Source organism: Corvus hawaiiensis, chromosome 4, assembly GCF_020740725.1.
Source record: "Corvus hawaiiensis isolate bCorHaw1 chromosome 4, bCorHaw1.pri.cur, whole genome shotgun sequence".
Lineage (NCBI taxonomy): Eukaryota > Metazoa > Chordata > Aves > Passeriformes > Corvidae > Corvus > Corvus hawaiiensis.
The window spans coordinates 79,818,182-79,838,665 of NC_063216.1; the positions used below are offsets into that span (position 1 = coordinate 79,818,182).

The 20,484-nt window shown below is 58.3% G+C and overlaps 2 protein-coding genes across 2 annotated transcripts; one reads left to right on the forward strand and one right to left on the reverse strand.

Moving 5' to 3' along the window:
• On the forward strand, positions 1-12,457 carry CALU (calumenin). The gene is made up of 7 exons (XM_048301762.1): positions 1-44; positions 3,454-3,684; positions 7,660-7,853; positions 11,121-11,287; positions 11,389-11,449; positions 11,733-11,932; positions 12,019-12,457. The coding sequence occupies exons 2-7, from the start codon at positions 3,464-3,466 to the stop codon at positions 12,121-12,123; spliced, it is 948 nt and encodes a 315-aa protein (XP_048157719.1). The 5' UTR covers positions 1-44; positions 3,454-3,463; the 3' UTR covers positions 12,124-12,457.
• A 2,021-nt stretch (positions 12,458-14,478) lies between these two features.
• OPN1SW (opsin 1, short wave sensitive) lies at positions 14,479-17,485 on the reverse strand. Its single transcript, XM_048301761.1, has 5 exons — positions 17,139-17,485; positions 16,313-16,481; positions 15,908-16,073; positions 15,259-15,498; positions 14,479-14,775 (listed from the first exon to the last, which is right to left on the reverse strand). The coding sequence occupies exons 1-5, from the start codon at positions 17,479-17,481 to the stop codon at positions 14,653-14,655; spliced, it is 1,041 nt and encodes a 346-aa protein (XP_048157718.1). The 5' UTR covers positions 17,482-17,485; the 3' UTR covers positions 14,479-14,652.
• Between the last annotated feature and the right edge of the window lie 2,999 nt (positions 17,486-20,484).

Consider the following 20,484-nt stretch of genomic DNA (forward strand, 5'->3'; position numbering starts at 1 on the left):
GCCGACTTCCGGTGCGCGGAGCGGCGGCGGCGGCGGCGGGGACGGTGAGGGACGGGACGGGACGGGATCGGGGTGGGCGCCGGCATGGGGGTCGAGGCCGGGGCTTGGGGCCCCGGGAGGTGGTGGGAGCGGCTCTGCGGGGCCGCTGCGGTGTGGCGGTAACGCGACGGCGGCAGCGCCGGGCCCGGTCTCCATGGGAACGGGCGGGAGCGGCGGCGCCGCCGCGTCCGCGAGTTTTGCGGCCAGTCCTGCTGTGCGATGCTGAGTCCCAGGGCGGCCCGTGCACCGGGCCCAGGGCGGGTGGGCTGGGCCGGCGGGGACCGCCGGTCCCGGGGATGGAGCCTCGTCCGCATCTCGCGACCCGGGCGGGACCGGCCCGCGGGGATCCATGGAGTCCCCCGGGGCATCCGCCGGGATAACGGGCTGTAGGACCCCCGGGATAAGGGGCTGTGAGACCCCCGGGACACCAAGATAACGGGCTGTGGGACCCCCGGTGCTGCCCTGCGCGGGGACTCTGGGCCGAGGAGGTGTCACCCCAAATCCGTGATCCTCTCCCGCAGCCATCAGTGACCCCAAAACTTTGGGGCTGGTTTGGGGCAGGACCAGCCCGTTTCTACCCCGGGTTTTGGCTCCCAGTGTCTCCCCCGCATCCATAAATCTTTCTCAGGGCCGGAATTCCCTGAACCCGCACCCCTCACCCTCGCTGTGCCCCTGGGGTGGCACCTTGGGGTCCCAGTTAATTGTTCCCTGGCTGCTCCAATGGGATCAATCCCATTGGATTGATCCCATTGGTAAAAAGCCAAAACAGAGGCTGATACACAAACCTGAACAAATTGTGTTGCCTATGAGGGGTTTTATGGGATCCTATTGGCCTCCCAGACTGGAAATGTGCATCCAGAGGTGCTTCTTCCCATCAGTTTTCTCTAAATGTCACCACAGTTCTAAGCCCAGTGCAGAATTCCGAGTTCCTCTGTCAGTATCCCAGCAAACCCAATGGAAATTCTGGGTTTCACCATCAATGTTACAGCAAACCCACCTGGAATCCCAAGTTTCTCCATCAATATCCTTGCAATCTCAAGGTCCTCCATCAGAATCCCACCTAGCTCCGCTGGAATCCTCAGTTCCTCCCCAGCTGAGGGTCTGGACCCCCATTCTGACCCCCACATCTTCCCACCACTGTTTCCTGTTCCCGACTTCCCCACAGTTCACCCCTTTATTCAGGAGAAAAGGGATCTGCTGCCAGTGGCTCCTCCTGTGAGGAGAGGGGCTCTGCCTTTTCCTCAGATTGGGATCTCTGCAGAAAATCCGGGGGCCCATCCCGCTGGTCAGCAGAAGCTGCTGGTGCTGCCAGTTTTTTTTGGGTGATTGTTTACGGATCACAGTTGGTTCGTGGGTTTTGGTCTCTCTGAGCACCTTTCCCGCAGCAGCTCCCGGCCCTGTGCCCAGATCTGGTTGGAGGTTGGATTGTCCCTCTTTAATCACTTCCAAGTGCCTCCCACGCTCTGTGTGGACACTGGGAGATAAAATCGGGGTGTTTGACCTGTTCCAGGTCGCCCTGTGCTCCAGGCTGGGCTGATCCTGGCATCAGCATGAGGCCGGGCAGGCCCCGGGCACTGGGATGTGCCCACAGTGAGCAGGAGTAAGGTCCTCAGCACATGGATATCCAGAGCTCCACTTACACCTCGAATTGGCTTTCCCTCCTGGAATGTTTTTCCTCTCCAGAAACACTAAAAAAGTGACTTTTACTCTTTATAACCCAAATCCCTTCTCCATACCCCCTCCTTCCCCACTTCCAAGGAATTGAAATTTGTGGGTTTTCTGAATGGTCCGATAGATCCTTATTCAAAAAAAAAAAGGAAGGAAAGGGCTTTTCCATGTTCTTTCCCCCATGTCTGGCCACCACTGTCTTGGTTTGATGTGGGAGCAGTCCCAGGTCATTCCTGGGTCACTCCCAGGGCAGAATTCCTTGGTCTGAGTTCAGGTTAAAGGGGAATATCTGGATTTTAAACCACAGATTTAAAGTGCTAAGGAATGGGAATACCTGGTTTACTTTTATGTTTAAGAGCTCTGGGTGGGGAGGACCTGGATGTAAATTGAAAGGGGTAAGGATGGGGAATATCTTGGGTTTAAATTTAGATTAAAGCAATAAGGATGGGGAATATCTTGAATTAAATTTGCGTTGAAGAGCTCTGGATGGTGAGTATCTGGATCAAATTTGGAGTGAAAGAGTTAAAGAACAGAAATATCTTGATTAAAATTTAATGCTAAATACATCAGGAGGAGGAATACCTGGACTGAAGTTTAAAGAGATCAGGATGGGGAACACCTGGATCTATGATGGAATCTAAGTTGGGATCTCAGTGACAAGGGTGGGGAACACCTGAATTTCAGTTGGGATTTAAAGGGATCAGCCTCTGGAATCCTTCCAGAGCTGCCATCGATCCCAGGCACATTTGGGTGGTTGGATTAGGCGGGTTCCAGTGCGGGGGGATCGGGTTGGTGGGGGAGGATTCCACCCACATCGGGTCTGGAGGAGCGTCCGGAGGCGTTGGGAGGAGGCGGCACAAGGGCTTGGGGAGGGAATGTTGGGAGGAGGGAGAGCAGAGGGGGCCTGTGCCGCACGTCCTTCACATTCCTCCCATCTGGATCCACTTCCTCCCTTCCCGCCAGGATCCCTTTCCCCACCCCTGGATCCCTTCCCAGCCACAGTTGCCACTCTGAGGGGCTCTGGGATGGGGTTGGGAGCAGCTCCGGGGGAAACGGGATGTTGCCCACGTGCGCCGGGGGCTTGAAGGTCCCTGTGCCCTGATAATCTGTGTTAATTAATCCCTGTTCCTTGATAATCCACAACCATTAATCCCTGTGCCCTGATAATCTGTGTTAATTAATCCCAGTGCCCTGATAATCTGTGTCAATTAGTCACTGTGCCCTGATAATCCACATCCATTGATCCCTGTGCCTTGATAATCTGTGTTAATTAATCCCTGTGCCCTGATAATCCGTGTCAGGGAATCATTTTTGCCCAGATAACCCATATCAGTTCATTACAGTGCCCTGATAATTGGGATCAATTAATCAATTTGCCCTGAGAATAGTCAGGAATTCATCACTTTCCCAGATAATTTGCATTTTTTAGTCATTTGTGCCCACATAATCTGCACTAATTCCCCATTTTCCCAGACAATCTGCATTAGTTCATTGTCTTTGCCCAGACAATCCATATTTATCATTTTGTCCAGATCATCTGGATCAATTCATCATTTTTGCTCCCATAATCAGTATTACTATTGAACTGGTTTTTCCCCAATAACATGCCCTAATCCCTATTTTCCCCAGATAATTTGCCCTAATCCCCGTTTTTCCCTGACAGCACGCCCTAATGCTGTCGCTGCCCGTGCCGTCCGGTGCCCGTGCCGGCGGGTCCGGCCCATCGCGGTGTCCCTGTCCCCACAGGCCCAGCACGATGCTGTTCCCGCGGCTCCTGCTGTGCCTGAGCGTGTGGGCGCTGTGCGGCTCCGCCAAGCCCACGGAGCGCAAGGAGCGCGTGGTGCGCGAGGCCCCACTCAGCGCCCGCGAACACGACGATGCCCAGAGCTTCGACTACGACCACGACGCCTTCCTGGGCGCCGACGAGGCCAAGAGCTTCGACCAGCTCACACCGGAGGAGAGCAAGGAGCGCCTGGGGTAAGGAGAGCATCCCGACCCTTCCCAGAGAGAGCTCCGGGCACAGGGAGCGGGGACACAGGGAGCAGCACCGGTGGGGATGGTGGCACGTGCACCGTTCCCCCTGCAGGAGACCCCGCTCCCAGCCTAGGAATTCACTTCCCAGTGCCAGGCATTCCCCAGGAAGTCACCTGGAGCCATTCCCAGTGCCAGGCATTCCCCAAAACTCCGGAGCAGACAATGGGGGGCTGGGCTGTGACGCGCTCACTCTGTATTCTCCGGGTACCACTAGAGCCCCTGGGATCACGGGTATTTCTTGGCTGGAAGGAGCTGGTTGGGAGCTGGGTAAACAGACCCTGCATGGAGATTCCCCCTCCAGCGTGGGGCTGGGCCTCGGCTGGGACCCAGGATGCGCTGTGTCTCCCCTCAGATCCAGGATGGCTGCGCCTCCCCTGGGATCTGGCTGTGCCTCCCCCGGGCCCCCCCGGCCTGGCCCTGGGATCATTCCCGGGAGCGGAGCAGGGCTGGGTGCCCCCGCAGCAGCTGCTGCTGCAGTTGTTCTGGGGCTCCGGGTGGCTCAAACCTGGGAACTGCAGCCTCCAGCGGGGTGGGGTGGGGGGAACTGGGGAAGCGGAGGCTCCCTGGGCAGCTCTGGACACTCCTCAGGATGCTGGGCTCCAATCACCTTGGAACTGGGTGCCTTTGGCTGGATTTTCTTGGAATGATTTAGCTGGGAAGGGACCTTAAAGCCCATCCAGTGCTACCCACTGTCATGGGCAGGGACACCTCCCACTGTCCCAGGCTGCTCCCAGCCCCAATGTCCAGCCTGGCCTTGGCCACTGCCAGGGATCCAGGGGCAGCCCCAGCTGCTCTGGGCACCCTGGGCCAGGGCCTGCCCACCCTCCCAGCCAAGAATTCCTTCCCAATACCCCACCTAAATCTCCCCTTTTTTAGTCAGACCCGGTTTTTTCAGCCAAGCATCCCAACCTTGCTGTTGCCAGAGCAGCACCTACCGCAGCCCACGGTGAATTTTGGGCTGTTTTTGGGGAATGGTGCTCCTTGATGGGAAAGAAAAGCTCAACCACATGTGGGTGCTGAGGAAACTTTCAGAGTGAGCCAAGTCCCACAGATACAGCGGGATGTGCAGGGCAGGGAGTGCCACGTTCCATCCATCCCTATGGATCGTCCAGGCTCCCAGTGGGAAGGAGATGCTGGCCTCTCCCCCAACACTTGGTGGGCCGGAGGGAATTTCCACCCTCCAGGGACTATTTCAACTGGAGAACCCCATGATCCCTTGGAGCCAGGCCCTGCTTGCTCTGTAAACTCCCAAAATATAGGATCCAGGAGGCTTTTTGCCTTCTGGCAAAATCAGAGCGAATCCCTCGACCCCCCTGGAGCAGCGTCAGATGCCGGGGGAAGCTCAGCGCTCAGCCCCGGCCGCCCTCCCCCGCCGCGTTCCTGCTGCCCGGGCTCGGTCACGGCTCAATCCCATTGTTCTGCCGAGTTATCTCCCGGAACGCCGGCAGCGCCCGCCCGCGCCGACTTTCCAGCCGAGATTTTCCGCCCTCTGCACAAACCAGCCGCAGCTTTATCCGCTGAGGCCAGTTCCTGCTATCCCGAGCTGGAATTGCTTTGATAAACTCGTTATCACGGTCTGATTCTATAAATTCTGTGCTTTAACGGGGTTGTGCTGCAGGAAGGGCCTGTTTTTCTGCGAGAGCTCCGCCTCCGGCTTTCCAAGTGCTTTCCACGCAGCTCTGCTCACCTCCCTGCCTTTTGGGCCGTCGGGGATTTGGGAACAATGCCCGGGCCGTACCTTGTTTAGTGCCGACGGCAGTGCCGTTCCCTGGCAGCGGCCCTGGGCACGCGGATCCGCTTGGATCAGGGAGTGGGAACAGCGAGCAGCTGCCGGCCCTTCCCGAGCATCTGTTGCCCTCCCTTGCGGGGGGGCAGAATGGGGGTTTGGGAAAATGTGAGGATTCGGTGGCTCCTGCCCTGGGAAAGCAGCCGGGAGCAGCTGGTGCCGGCCCCGGGCGCGGGACCAGGGTGGGGAGGAGGTTTGGGAGCTTCCTGAGTGCCCGGCAAGGGTTGGAGAGGGTTTGACTTGCCTGGGAAGCTGTTCCCTAATTAACCCCCTGGTAACTGCCCTGGAAAAACTGCTTTGGCCATCAACCCCTGCCGGCTCTGGTCCTCCATTCCAGGGGTTTTCCCCAATGACTCCCTTTGCCGGTGGTGTTACCTTCTTGGGAGAAGGAAACATGGAATTATTTCCCTGAAATAGGAAGAATTTGACAGATTTATCTGTGGTTTATATATTTACATGGACAAATGTTTAGGATTTATGTGATTTTTTCATATTTCTCCGTTTGATCAGGAATATTGGAAGGGATGCTTTGCATATTGATATATAAAATTCTGAAATATTTATATAATAATTTACATATTTATGCATAACTTTGGGCACTACTGATGAGCTGATTTTGATACTTACATATTTATTTTATGTATTTCTCTATAAAACTGCTCAGGTCTCCAAGCCCTGCTCACTGCCCCCACTCTGGCACCTCAGAAAATTAGTCAGAACTAAATTTCACATTTTTCCCCATTTTCTTCCAGTCTCTCTCCAGTTTCTCATTGCCAGGAACATCCTTTGTGCCACGGAGGAATTCCTGATTGTCCTTGACCAAGGCAATTCTGAAACACGGAAACCTGGCTGTGAGCACGGGTGGCTCCGGTGTCCGGGTTTTCCTTTGCACCAATATTTTTGGAATTAATAGTCCTAGTGGTGATTTAAAATTTAAAAATTCCGTGTTTTCCACCTGTCTTCTAAAATTCCTCAAATACCCAGGCTGGAGCTCAGGATTCCTGAACGGGTTTTCTGTTAAACCTTCATATTAAAGGAAAAAAACAGGATCCTGCTTCACCAGACAAAGGATTTTGGGACCGTTACCCCTGATTTTCATCCAAGGAGCCCGAAACTTTCCCCGCACAGAGCTGCGTCTGCTCCGGGGAGCGAGCCCTGTGGAGCGCTGTGGATCAAACAGCCCCCACCCCCCGGCTCCATCTGCCCCTGGATCCTGCATTCCTGCCGGCTTTTCCTACAGCTGCTGCTAAAAATAACGGAGGCACGCGGCCGCTGCGGCACTGGGGCTGCTCCGGTTGCTCCCCTGGGCAGCGGGTGGGACGTGGGACAGGCCCGGCTGCTCCAGGGCTGCTCCAGGGCTCCTCTGCTCCACTGGGCTTGGGCTGGGCTTGGGCTGGGCTTGGGCTGCTCCAGCTCCTACTGCAGAGCCAAACTTTCCGGGTTTAGCAGAAATGTGCATCCGTGCTCCTCGCCCGGCGCCATCGAGGTGGGAGGACACACAGATGGATTCCTAAGATTTAACAGGGAAGATTTTCCTCTAAAATTTTTAATTCCTGAAGAAACCAAAGCCCGAGTGGTTCAAGAGTGGCCAAGCTGGTGATTTCCATGTCTGAGCCAATGTTTTCTGCGTCCGGGACAGCGTTTTGGCAGCTGACCCAGTTTTTCAGCAGCTAACTCAAATGTTGGTTTTAAAGATAAACTCTTCAAATGGTTGAATTTGCAAATTCTATAACCACCTCAACTTTCTCCTGGCATCACCAGGGGAGGCAGAGCCAATATTCCCATTTTTAATATAAATATGGGTCCATGCTCATCACCTGGTGCTGTCTTGGTCAAAGGACGCATGGATAGGTCTTTCCCAGGGGCTAAAAAAGAATTTTTTCCCTAAAACTGATAATTTCTGAAGAAGCCAAAACCTGAGTAGTCCAAAAATGGCTGAGCCAGCAATTTTCATGTCTGAGCTGAAGCTTTGGCAACTGAACCATATTGTTGGTTTTAAGGATGAACTCCAAATACTTGAATTCCCAAAGTCTGTAACAACCTCGACTAACCCCCTCTGCCCCTTCCCATTCCCTCCCTGCTAACCCCTCATTCTTCTTAACTTTTGCTGGATTTCTCTGCGTTTCCCACAGGAAGATTGTAGGGAAAATAGATGAGGATGGAGACGGGTTCGTGACAGTGGAGGAGCTCAAGGCCTGGATCAAGTTTGCCCAAAAGCGCTGGATTTACGAGGACGTGGAGCGCCAGTGGAAGGGCCATGACCTCAATGAGGACGGGCTGGTTTCCTGGGAGGAGTATAAAAATGCCACCTATGGATATATCCTGGGTAGGTCCTGGCTCTTGGGATGAGCCTTTCCTGGAGCCAGCAGTTGGGACGTCCTGCTCTGCTTTAGAGTGCGAGGGCTGGTGGGGTGGAAGTGGATCAGGATGGGCTTGTAGCATGACAGTCAGTGGGATGGACATGGATCCAGAGGGGGAGTTTGGGGCCTGGATTAAGGAGGCCCAGAGGAAGTCTGTGGTTGGGAGTGTGGAGCGGCGGTGGCAGGTGTTTGGCTGACCCGAGATGGATTTTTCCCCTGGGATAAGCACAGGAATATGATGTAGGGCATGGCCTTGGTATACATGGGGCCAGCTGGAGCAGATGTCCCTGAGATCTCACACTTTAAAACCTCCAAAACTCTCCAGATTTATCTCCTGGTGGCATTAACAAAGAGAAATCTAAGGAAAAGAACCCAAAATACATGGAAATCCCCCAAAGGGCATGTTTACAGCCCCACCCATCCCTTTTTTCCCCTCTGCAGCCACGTCTGGGCATTATTGATGTTCCCGGTGACAAATGCAGCTCTGGGCTGAATGCAGGTGATTTTGGGATTAATGGCATGTGGGAATGGGGGTTTCTGGCCCTTTGGAATTCCTGGCTTGTGGGGGCCTTTGGGACTTGCAGGTGGAACCGACTGACCTGCGGCTGTGGAAGCACCTTGGTGTGTCCATTGCTTCCCTGAACCCACAAAAAACCATTAGCAGAGGTTTCAATCGCTTTCCTTTATCCTGGGAGCAGTGTTAGACCCCAGAACTCGGAGATGTTGGGACACGTGCTGGGCCAGCAGTGTGGCACGGCTTCAGACATCCCTGGGAGTGTGGGAAGCAACAGCTCTTGTGGGGTTAAAACCTTAAACCCTAAAGCCCTGTGCCAGCTCTGGCCTCCGGCACTGTAGACTGGCCCGGGTGGAGGAGCTGCAGCTCTGTAGTGTTGAATCCACTCTTATTTCCTAAATATTGCCAAAAATAGTCAAACTGCTCTGTGGGATGTGCAGAGAGGGAGCTGCTGCACAGCACAGGAGGCTCATCCATCTCCCTTGGGATCAGGGAGGATCTGGATTTGCTGTGTTGGTGGCCAGGGAAATCCCCGTGACACCCCCAGGCTGGGGCAGCGCTTCCCAAACCTCCCTTTTCCCTGGATTTCTGGGGTCTGGGCTAATCTGCCTGTGTAAATCCAGCCTGGAAGAGGAAAGAGAGGTCCTGGGAAGGGTTTGAGCACTGAGGAGTCTGGGGTGGGATTTAGGACGTGCAGCTGTTGGATAGGGAAAAATAGGAACATTCATGAGGAAAAGCCTTAATGAGAAAACCCTGAATTAATGGAATCCCCTTGATGAGCTTAAGGAGAAGTTCCTTCCCACAGTCAGAGCAGCGAGTGGGAGTGCCCAGCCCCCGGCACGGCCGATTCCAAACCTGGAGCGGTGCTGGAGGCCGAGTGCCCTTGGCAGGCCCCGATGGAGCCTCGACTCGTGCTGCTCCCACATACTTGTATCCTTACGGAGTGCCGGGAGGATCCTGCCTCACGCTCTGGCTCTGGCTCCTCTCGGCAGGAATTACTTTTCCACAGCTCCTTGCTGCTGAAGTGTTCCTCTCTCTTCTCCTCGCTCCCCTCCCTGGCCAGAATGGGGCTGGAATGCCTCTGGAAGTGCCTTCTGTGTGTTGAGCAGTGGCCAAGGGATGCATGGGGCCAGGCATCGCCCTTGGCTGCTCTGGAGGGTCCAGAATGTGGTGTTTTGTCAGCAAAATGAGGTGCTGGGACCGGTTTTATTAATTAATTAATTACATGCCAGGATGAGTCACTGGGTGGCCCCCAGAAGTGTCACGGAGCAGTGTGGGGTTCTGCTGGGGGGAATCCTGGGAAGCAGGGAATATCAAGTGATAAATGTCCAAGAGCTTCATCTGAGACTGGAAATTCCTTTGAAACTCCCTTCAAAATCAGAAATTATCATCATCATCATCATCATTCCTATTTTTGTTAATTCCTCAGTCCCATGGTAGGATCCAAAACCAGGAATGTTTGTCCCGGGAGACAAGACATTGGGTTGAGCTTGTGGCTTTGCTGCCATACTCTGAGCAATTCCCCAACTCTGTCTCCTTCCCCTCCATCTGCTCCCCCAAACCTCTCCCAGCCCAGGGACCGAGACAGGAAGTGACTTTTGGGGGGCGTTGGGAGGGTTTAACCCTTTCTAACCCACCTGCCTCCCACCACTCCCCCATCAAACCCATTAATTAGCCCAACAGCAATTAAGGAGTTGGTCCTGAAGGTTTCCTTGTTCAGGGCTATGCTGCTTCTCAAGGCAAAACCTTGGGAACAGAATGAGGAATTTGGGGTTCATTCTGCCCTAGAGCTGCCTCAAGTCACAATCTTTGGATATTTAATGGCCCCAGGGCTGCTCCAGAGCTTCTTAATCCAGGGCTCCCTCTGCCTGCCTTTTGTCCCAGGTAACAGAGCAGGGACACAGGGACTTTTGGACCCTTTCTTTAGATTGGGCCTGGCTCAGGTTTAACTTAACCAGAGCGTGGCAGTGTCCCCCAGCATCCATGTTCTCCATAGGCTGCTGGACACTGCTGGCCCTGTGTCCTGGAACTCCTGTCCTGCTGCTGGCAAGGCTATGCCAAGAGGCCACGCGTGCCCCGTGATCCCACCCAGCTGAAGCCTCCTGGCCCTGCCACCGCCCCGGCAGCGAGTGAGATCCCCTTACACATTCCCCTCTCAAAATAGCTCAGGTTGAGCCTCTGGCCGTGCTGGCCAAACCCCCCGAGCCTTGTCTTTTGGGGCCTCTCCCTGGGAATGTCATGATCCCAGGGCTTCCACAGCTCCTCCTCCTCCTGGGAGTGGGCACAGGAGAGAAGTGGAGGCTGCAACTGATTGGCAAAGTGTTTCATTGGCAAAGTGTTGGGAGGTTGTGCTGAGATGGAGGAAGTTGAGTTGAGGAGTTTGAGGTTGGGTGGAGGATGTTGAGGTTGCATTGAGGAAGCTGAGGATGGAGAAGGTTGTGTGGAGGAGGTTGGGTCAGGGTGAAGGTTGAGGTTGGGTTGAGGAGGTTGAGGTTGGGTTGAGGAGGTTGAGGTTGGGTTGAGGAGATTGAGGTTGTCCTGAGGTTGAAGTTGTGAGGAAGTTGAGGTTCAGTAGAGGAGGTTGAGTTTGAGTTGAGGTTGAATTGAGAATGTTGAGTTGGGTTGAGGTTGGTTTGAGGTTGTGTGGGGTTGGGTTGGTGGGTGCCATGGTCCTTCCCCTGCCCAAGCTGACCTGGGTGCTCCCTGTGCTCCCTCCCAGACGATCCGGACCCTGATGACGGCTTCAACTACAAACAGATGATGGTGCGGGATGAGCGGCGCTTCAAGATGGCCGACAAGGATGGGGACCTGGCAGCCACCAAGGAGGAGTTCACGGCCTTCCTGCACCCTGAGGAGTACGACTACATGAAGGACATTGTTGTGCAGGTGGGGCCAGCACAGAGGCATTTTGGGAAGCTCTGGTGGCGGGTGGTCACTGAGGGGCCGGAATTGCTCTGGGCTCGGCTCACACCACCATCTTCTTGCAGGAAACCATGGAGGACATTGACAAGAATGGCGATGGTTTCATTGACCTGGAGGAGTACATCGGTGAGACACTGGAGCTCCACGTGCTCTCCAAATCCTATCAGTGTCCCCGTCCAGTGGGAGCCGCTGCTGCCGTGTCCTTCCCAGCCCTCCCCCTCACAGAATGTTCTTCTCTCTCTCAACTTCCACCTGCCCCCATGCCTCCATTGAGGATTTTCGGGTGAAATCATGACCCAGATGGTGCTTTTGGATTTTGGGGATGGATTTAGGGAGCTCAAGGCTTTGGGTCAATCTTTGGGATGGGGTGGGGGCCATAGGGCTGATCCTGATCCTGCTCTCCCCACAGGTGACATGTACAGCCAGGACGGTGACGCTGATGAGCCCGAGTGGGTGAAGACAGAGCGGGAACAGTTTGTGGAATTCCGGGACAAGAACCGGGATGGGAAGATGGACAAGGAGGAGACCAAGGATTGGATCCTGCCCTCAGACTATGACCACGCCGAGGCCGAAGCCCGGCACCTCGTCTATGAGTCTGACCAGGACAAGGTGGGCCAGTGGGATATCGGCAGCGGGATGGGAGGAGTGGGGAAATGGCAGGATGGGGAAATAGCGGGATGTGGCGTTCCCTGCAGGACGGGAAGCTGACGCGGGAGGAGATCGTGGACAAGTCGGACCTGTTCGTGGGCAGCCAGGCCACGGACTTCGGGGAGGCGCTGGTGCGGCACGACGAGTTCTAGGCTCGACACCGACACCTATTTGTGGGCTCCGTCCCTCGCCGAGGCCGTTCCTGCCGCGGAGAAACCCCATCCCGGCTCCCGGGGATGGGGCTCGGGAAAGCCACACTCCCCCGGCACTTGGGGCTCGTCTTGTTGTGGGTTTTCCCCGGGTTTTAATGACTTTTGGGTTATTTTTGTATGTTTTGGTTTTACCACGTGTGGAAACAGCTCCCCTGGCGCGGGGGCAGCGATGGGGCTGCCCAGGGCTGCGGGGCCCGGGGGCCTGGGGGGGAATGGGAAATTCACAGAGGGATTGGGATTGGAATTGCCGTTGGAATAAAAATTAGAATTGGAATTGGAATTAAAATTAAAATTGGAATTAAAGTTGGAATTAAAATTAAAATTGGAATTAAAGTTGAAATTGAAATTAAAATTGGAATTTTAATTGGACTGAAATTTGAATTAAAAATGGAATTGGAATTAAACATTGAAATGAAAATCGAAATTGAAATAGAATTGGAACCGAAGAAGTGAAATTGAATTAAATGGAAACGTTGATGTGAAATTGGAATAAAAAGTGAACATTGAAATGAAAATTCAAACCCAAGAAAACCCCAAAAACCGTCGGAGCAGCAGCAGGACCGGGGGGGTGACCCGGAGGTGGCCCCAGGGCGGTCGGACCCTCCTCGCCCATCGCCGCCCCCTGGGATCTGGGCAAGACCCTTCCCCCCGCCCTGCTCCAAGTGCCTTGAACCCCCCAAACCTCTGGGGGGGGGCTCATCCCACCATCCCACCCCTCTCTGGGACAATTCCCAAGGTTTTCTCTCTTTTGTGTTGTTCATCCCCCTGCAGCCACCGGAGCTGCAAGGAATCAGGCCCGGCCATTTCCAAATGCCCAGATTTTCCCTTAGGTCCTTTCCCAAAGGTTTCCAAGGGCTGACCGGATCCTCCCATCTCCTCCTCTCTCTATTCCTCCTCCTTTCCTCTCCGTCCTAAATCCAGGGGTCAGTGGGTTGGGAATATGCCCCCATGCGGGCCTTGGGAATCTGGGAATGCTGGGGGTGATCAGGGAGTGATGTGGGACGCCAGGTATGATTCGGGACAGCGTAAGTGATGTTTGGAATACTGGGAAAGCCTGTGGTGCAACCTCACCTCTGGTGCAGCCACCCAGCCCCACAGCAGCCCCTCTCCTAACACCCCCTACCCATCCATGAGGATTTGGGACCCTTTGACAACTCCGGACACGGATTTTTCACCTCCTCCGGGTTTATTCCTCGATTTTCTCCTCGGGCTGATTGAAGGGATTCAGATCGGTTGGAACTCAATAAACCTGTTCACCCCCTGATGGGCCGAGGGGGACGGACCCTAATTCCCTGTTTCCCCCTAAACCGGGATCTGGGGGAGCCCCCCCCCGCCTGAGCCAGAAGGGTTCAGCCGGGGGCGCCCTGAGGAGGGGAGTGGGGGGAACTGGGTGGGGGGATGTGGGGTGTGGGGGGATGTGAGGCCTGTGGGAGTCCTGCCCCTGGGGCTTGGGGGGCTCAGCCTCATAGAGGGAATCCAGCCCCACGGATGGGGGGGCTCAGCCCCACCTCCACCCCACAGATGGGGGGCCCAGCCCCACCCCAGCCTCACAGATGGAGATGGGTAGCAGCATCCCACCTCCCTGCCCCCCACTGCCCGTGAGGCCTGAGGGGGACAAGGGAGCAGAGTCCACCATGGCATCACCGTGGAGCACGGACACCCATGGGACCCCATCCTGCCCCACTGCAGAGCACGGCCACCCATGGGACCCCCATTCTGCCCCACTGCAGGGCACAGCCACCCATGGGACCCCCATCCTGCCCCACTGCAGAGCACGGACACCCATGGGACCCCCGTCCTGCCCCACTTCAGGGCACAGCCACCTCCGGGACCCCCGTCCTGCCCCACTGCAGGGCACAGCCACCCATGGGACCCCCATCCTGCCCCACTGCAGGGCACAGCCACCTCCGGGACCCCCATCCTGCCCCACTGTGGAGCACAGCCACCCATGGGACCCCCATCCTGCCCCACTGCAGGGCGCAGCCACCTCCGGGACCCCCGTCCCGCCCGACTGTGGGGCAGTTTCCCCTGGGACCCACTGTCCCTCCCTGCCATGGGGCACAGCCACTCCCAGGACCTGTCCCACCCTGCTGTGGGGCACAGCTACCCGTGGGACCCCCAACCCAGCCAAGCATGGGGCACAGCCACCCCCAAGACCCCTGTCCCATCCCACCATGCAGCACAGCCACTCCCAGGCTCCCCCATTCCCACCCTGCTGTGGGGCACAGCTGCCCCTAGGATGCCCATCCCATGGATCCCCCGTCCCATGGGCCCCAGGTGCTCACTGGGTCCCTGTTGCGCTCAGACTGCGGCCATGGTTTATTGTCCCACCCGCGCTACATCCTAGGCTGGCCGGGGCCCCCAGGCCCCCAGGCCAGTGCCAGCCCCACACTGGGGGCAGCTGGGGGGTAGCTGGGGGTCCCGGGGGGCAGCCGGGGGTCCCGGGGGCTGGGGCGGTGCCAGAGCCCCTCAGCTGGGGCTGACCTGGCTGGAGGACACAGAGGAGACCTCGGTACGCTGGGCCGAGCTGGACACCTCGGACTCGTCTGACATGGGCCGCCCGCACACCGTCTCCATGATGCAGGCGCGGAACTGCAGGGACACAGACAGGTGACACGGGGTCACAGGACAGGGGACAGCTCAGCCTGGGGGTCCCACTGGTCCTGTGTCGAGCCCTGGCACTGTCCTCACACCCTCTGATGCTGCATTGGCCCCATCTCCTGTCCGTGGGGTCATGGTACCCCCAGCCATGCAAGTGTTCCCGGATGCCCCTTATACCCCACATACCCCATCTCCAGGTGTCCCTGGTCCCCAGATGTCCTTGGGCAACCCTGCATGCTCCTGTTGCCCCAGTGTCCTGAGGTGTCCCCTCATATCCGTGGGTGTTCCCCATGCTTGGGAGTCCCTGGGTGTCCCTGGTCCTCAGATATGCTTGGGCACCCCTGGATGCCCCCATCACCTGGTGTCCCGGGTGTCCCCCCTATCCCATGTGTCCCGGGTGTCCCATCTCCTGGGTGCCCTGGATGTCGCCCCTATCCCATGTGTCTGCGAGTGTCCCGGTGTCGCTGGTGTCACCTGTTTGTTCATGAAGCAGTAGATGATGGGGTTGTAGACGCAGGCGCTCTTGGAGAAGAAGGCAGGGACGGTGACGAGGCGCAGGTCGAGGCCATGGTCGCGGTTGTTCACCATGTACATGGCCAGCGCCGCGTAGGGGACGTAGCACAGGCAGAAGGACCCGACCATGACCACGACCATGCGTGACACCTCCCGCTCCGCCTTCTGTGTCGTGGCCGACTCCTGCTGCTGCGCCGCCACCTGCGCCGGCAATAGGACACCTCGGGCCTGCCCGGGCTGCTGGCCCCTTGCCCCCCCATCCCCTGTCCAGCCCCCTGACCCCCTGCCCAGTCCTGTGCCCGTGCACCTGTCTGCCCCCCACCCATCCTCCCGCCTGTGCTCCTGCCCAGCCTTCTGTCCAAGCAACCTCCCCTCCCTTCCTGCATCCCTTCATCCCTCCAGTCACCTCTCCCCTGCTCCTGCTCCCCATCCTGCCCTCCCTTCCTCCCCGCTTCCAGGCAATTCTCCATCTCTCCATCCCTTGTTCTCTCCCTCCCTCCCTTCTGACCCCCAGCCCCTCTCCACTCTCCATCCCTCCCCCTCAGGCACAAGTGTGCCTGACCCCGATGCCCCCCATGTCCTCCATGTCCCCCGTGCCCCTGGGACTCACGGCCCGCAGGGCTCTGAGCAGCTGGGAGTAGGAGAAGATGATGAGGGAGAGGGGGACGAGGAAGCAGAAGATGAAGAGGAACCAGGTGTAGTACTCGCTCTTGTACTTGGTGCCGACCGTGTACCAGTCAGGGCCGCAGGAGCACTGCAGCCCCTCGGGGACGTACCTGCAGCACCTGTGCTCAGCCCCTGCTCTGCACCGTGTGGCACCCCCCTGGTGCCCCCACAGCACCCCATGGCACCCTGTGGCACCTCACGGCACTTCTGGTGTCTCAAGCACTCACCTGGCACCCTCATGGCACCCCTGTGACCCACCCATGGCACCCCAGTGACCCCCCACTTGCCACTCCTGGAGCGGTTCCACACCCCGCTCACCCCCTGCCCACCGTGCCCGCCATGTCCTCACCTGCTCCAGCCAAGGAAGGGGGGGATGGCGATGCTGATGCTGATGACCCAGGTGGCCGCCACGACCAGCAGTGCATGGCGGGAAGTGAAGCGGAAGTTGCCGAAGGGTTTGCAGATGACGATGTAGCGCTCGACGGCCAGGAAGGCCAAGGACCACCCTGTCACCAGCCCTGGGGAAACACGGCTGCTGGCCTCACACGCCGCCCGTGGCCACCAGGGCCACCAGGGCTACAGGTCACCCCAACACCCGTAGCCCCCCTGGCCACTGGGTGATCACAAGTCCTACAACCCCAGCAGAATGTAGTAATCACCCCTACCTTCAGCCATACCTTCAGACCTCACTCCAGCCACAACAGATCACAGGGCTCAACCCTACCCATGGCCCTTACCCATTTTGTCACCTCCAGCCCCACCAGACCACGATGATCACCCCAATTCCCCCGGCCCTAGAAGAACGTGATGGTCACCCCCACTTCCAGCTCCACCAGATCCCAGTGGTCACCCCAAATCCTATAGTCCCACCAGACTACAGTGGTCAACTCCTAAAGGTCCAGCAGGTCACTTCAATGCTTGCACCCCAGCAGCCCGTGGCTGTCAGCCCAACTGTTACAGCCTCAGTAGAATGTGGTGGTCAACAATACCTCAAGCCCTACCAGACAGACCATGGTGGTCACCCCAAATCTTCCAGCCCCATCATGGTCACCCCATGATGGTCACCCCAAATCCCACAGCCCCAGGAGATCACAGTGGCCACCTCTGGCCCCAGCAGCCCCCAGTGGTCACTCCATCACCTCCGGCCCCAGCAGCCCCCAGTGGTCCCCTCGTACCTCCAGTGGCCCCCGCAAAGCCCTCCAAGGCACACATGTGCTTCCCGAAGATGAAGTATCCCTGGGAACTGGAGATGAAGACAGTGAAGACGCTGAAGATGCAGCACAAGAAGCCGCTGAAGGAGATGTTCACCAGGATGTAGTTGAGTGGCTGCCGCAGCTTCTTGTACTTGACGGTGACGATGAGGACAATGGCGTTCAGGGGGGTGCCCACCACGAACACCACGCCCATGAAGATGGTCTGCAGGTAGAAGGCCCACATGGGCGCGATGTGGTACTGGGGCCCATCCCAGGGCCCCACCGACGACTGGTTCTTGAACAGGTAGAACTCGTCCTCGTCCATGGTGGCAGTGGGGGGGGGGGCGGCGCCCACCCCTCTGATATACCCTGCGCCCCCAAAGCCGCTTAGGGGGGATCAGGGCTCAGCCCGGCCAAACTTGGGGATTAGGGTGGGCTAAACCAGGCTCAGCACCTAATCGGCCCCCTGAGCCGGGTCGAGCCGATTGCCGGTGCTCTGGGGGATTTGGGGGGGGGCGGGTGGAAGGGCTCCCCCCCACACCTGGGTATGGGGAGGGTCCCCAGGGGTCTCCCAGCTTGATCCTGCTCCTGCTGGGGTGTTTAGGTGTCCCCAGGTGTTCCCAAGCCCAGTCTTGGTCCCACCATGATGGCCAGAGTCCTGGTCCTGGTCCCACCAGGGTCCTCAGTGCTCCCCAGGGGTCCTCAAGCCCAGTTGTGCTCCCCCTAGTATGGCCAGGTATCCGCAGAGGTCCCCAGGTGTCTCCAACCTCGATTCCGCTCCCCCAGGATGGCCCAGCCCTGGATGCCTTGGGAAGAACTTGGAATTTCCCTCAGGAGGTCACCCACTGCCCCCACCCCAGCACCCCAGGGTGCCCCCCGCCAAGTGCCTCCCCCCTCAAGCGATTGCCCCCAGTTCTGGGCCTGGGGAGGTCAGGAGCCCTGTGCTGGGGAGGTCCCAAGTGAGGTGGGGGGAATCTGGGGGTACCAAGGGGTGGGGGGGAAGATTGGGGGGGCACTGCTTGAGGCGGGGTGTCTGACAGGGGGTGTTCATTTTGGGGGTGCAGTGCTGGGGGGTCATTGCTGGGGGGCCACTTTGGGGGTGCACTGCTGGGACTCAAATCCCAGAAGACTCCCAGCGTTTCCTGCCCTCCCTCCCCGCCTTGCCCTCCCCCAGGCTGTGGAACCCCCGGGGAACAGGAAGGATGAGCAGAAGCTGCTTAGGGGGGGGATTAGAGGCGCTGGGGCCCCCCCGGGCTGGGGGCACCTATAAAGGCCGGTGCAGGGACCAGGCTGTGGCACCCGGGACCCCCATGGAAGGGGTGCTCAGGCGGGGGGGGACGCCTCCAGGAGAAGCTGTGTCCTGGGGAGTGTGTGTAGGGTGCCCACCCTGGGGGTGCCCTGGGGTACCCCTGGGGTTGTGTCCAGCTCTAGGGCAGAGATGGAGACAGGAGGGCTCAGGGATGGGGCCAGGGGAGGAACAAGGGGATTGGGTGAGCTGAACCCCCAGCCCATGTTTTACTGGGCAGTACTGGCTGGACTGGGCTGTACTAGATCATTCTGGCCTGTACTGTACTGGTTTGTACTGGGCTGTACTGTATCCTACTGGGCTGTAATGGGCTATACTGGACTGCACTGGGCTGCACCGCCCTGTATTGTATCATATGGGATTGTACTGTGTCATACTGGGCTGTACTGCTCTGGTCATACTGTACCAGGGTGTACTGGGCTGAACAGGGTCGTAGTGGGCTGTACTGGGCTCTACTGGATCAGGTCAGCTCTGCTGGTGCTGTACTGGGCATCCCCATGGAGGGGCACCCCCAAACAGGCATCCCCCAAATGGTTGCCACAGGGATGGTGATCCAGGGGACAGACACCCCACCAAGGGTCCCCATATCCCTCTCTGTGTGCCCACCGTGTTCCCCATGGAGCTGCGGTCACTGGGGACACCGAGGCCATGGGGCTGTGGAGGGGGGGACGCAACACAGGAGGAGTGGGGGCCACAGCAGAGCTGGGGCACAGTGGGGAACAGTCAGGCCTTGGCAGGGGCTGCCCAGGGAGGTTTGGGGTCCCCATCCCTGGAGGTGTTCAAGGAAGGCCCAGATGTGGCACTCAGGGCTCTGGGCTGGGGACAAGGTGGGCATCGGGCACAGCTGGGACTTCAGGGCCTTGGAGGGCTTTTCCAGCCTCAGTGGTTCTATGGTTCTGCGACTCTGGGATGGTGGCCATGGAGCAGGGAAGGGACTCAGGGGGCAGTGGGGTGGTGCAGAGCAGCCGCTCCCCCCGTGGGCGCAGCAGGAGGTGCTGAGTGCAGGGCTCCGGGGGCTGCAGCACCAGCCCTGCCAGGACCTCCCAGCGCCCACCAGTGCTGGCACCACCAACCCCCCGGCACCCCCTGGTACTGGCAGCACCCCTGCCACATGGGACCCATGGCCCCCACAGCCCCCCCAGCGCTCTGTCTGTAGCACCCATGGGACTCCCAGGCCCTCCAAGTCCCTGCTCTTGTGCCCTCCTGGATGTGGCCCCACACATGTCCCTGCTGTCCCCATGGCCATATTCCCTGTGTCCCACTGTCCCTGTCCCTTGTGCCCCCCAGCCCTGTCCCCCTTGTCCCCATGGCCACGTCCCCAGTGTCCCCCTGTTCCCCTCTCTGTGCCCCCATGCTGCCCATGGTCCCCTCCTCTGCTTCCAACCCCAGTGCCCAGAGGAAACCCAGGGACAGGGTGGGGGGACACGGGACTCGGGGTGTCACTGCAGGGGGCAGTGGCTCTGCTCTCTGTCTCCTCCCCAGGAGACACTGGCGGAGCCAAGTCCTTTGTCCCTTCATCATTGTCTCCACCATCATCTTCCTCTGCCCCGACTCCAGAGGGCACCGGGACGCCCTGCGAAGCACCCTGGCCCCCCTGGCTCCCCCTGACCTGCCCCGGCAGCATCCTGAACCCCCATCCTGGACTATACTGACCCCCCTGTAGCGCCCTGACTGCTTAGACCCTCCTGGACCACCCTTGACCTCCCCAAAAATCCTGACCCCCACATCCCAGACCACCCTGACCCCCCAAACAATCTACTCGCTCCCCTTCCTACACCTGCCATGGGTTTGAGGGTCCCGGTGGGGGACCCCTTGGCGTTTCACCTCCACCCCCGTTGCGTGCCCCCCAGCCCCCTCCCCCGGGATATTTTGGGTGATGGTGTGTTGGGGTGCCCCCCCACCGCGTGCCCCCCCGGGTATTTTGGGTGCCGGTGCGTGGCTCTGACTCGGCAGGTTATTTTTAGGTGTTGGCGCAGGCGCCACCACGTCACCCCCCCCACGTCACCCCCCCACGTCACCCCC

What these genes read in the sequence shown, in the direction of transcription:
- CALU (XM_048301762.1), top strand. Translation starts at nt 3,464, where the DNA reads ATGCTGTTCCCGCGGCTCCTGCTGTGCCTGAGCGTGTGGGCGCTGTGC. An exon ending in TGACCTGGAGGAGTACATCG is followed by an intron (nt 11,450 to 11,732) that starts GTGAGACACTGG and finishes CTCTCCCCACAG; the next exon opens with GTGACATGTACAGCCAGGAC. An exon ending in ATGAGTCTGACCAGGACAAG is followed by an intron (nt 11,933 to 12,018) that starts GTGGGCCAGTGG and finishes CGTTCCCTGCAG; the next exon opens with GACGGGAAGCTGACGCGGGA.
- OPN1SW (XM_048301761.1), bottom strand. Translation starts at nt 17,481, where the DNA reads ATGGACGAGGACGAGTTCTACCTGTTCAAGAACCAGTCGTCGGTGGGG. An exon ending in CCCTTCCTTGGCTGGAGCAG is followed by an intron (nt 16,074 to 16,312) that starts GTGAGGACATGG and finishes CAGGTGCTGCAG; the next exon opens with GTACGTCCCCGAGGGGCTGC. An exon ending in TGCTCAGAGCCCTGCGGGCC is followed by an intron (nt 15,499 to 15,907) that starts GTGAGTCCCAGG and finishes TTGCCGGCGCAG; the next exon opens with GTGGCGGCGCAGCAGCAGGA.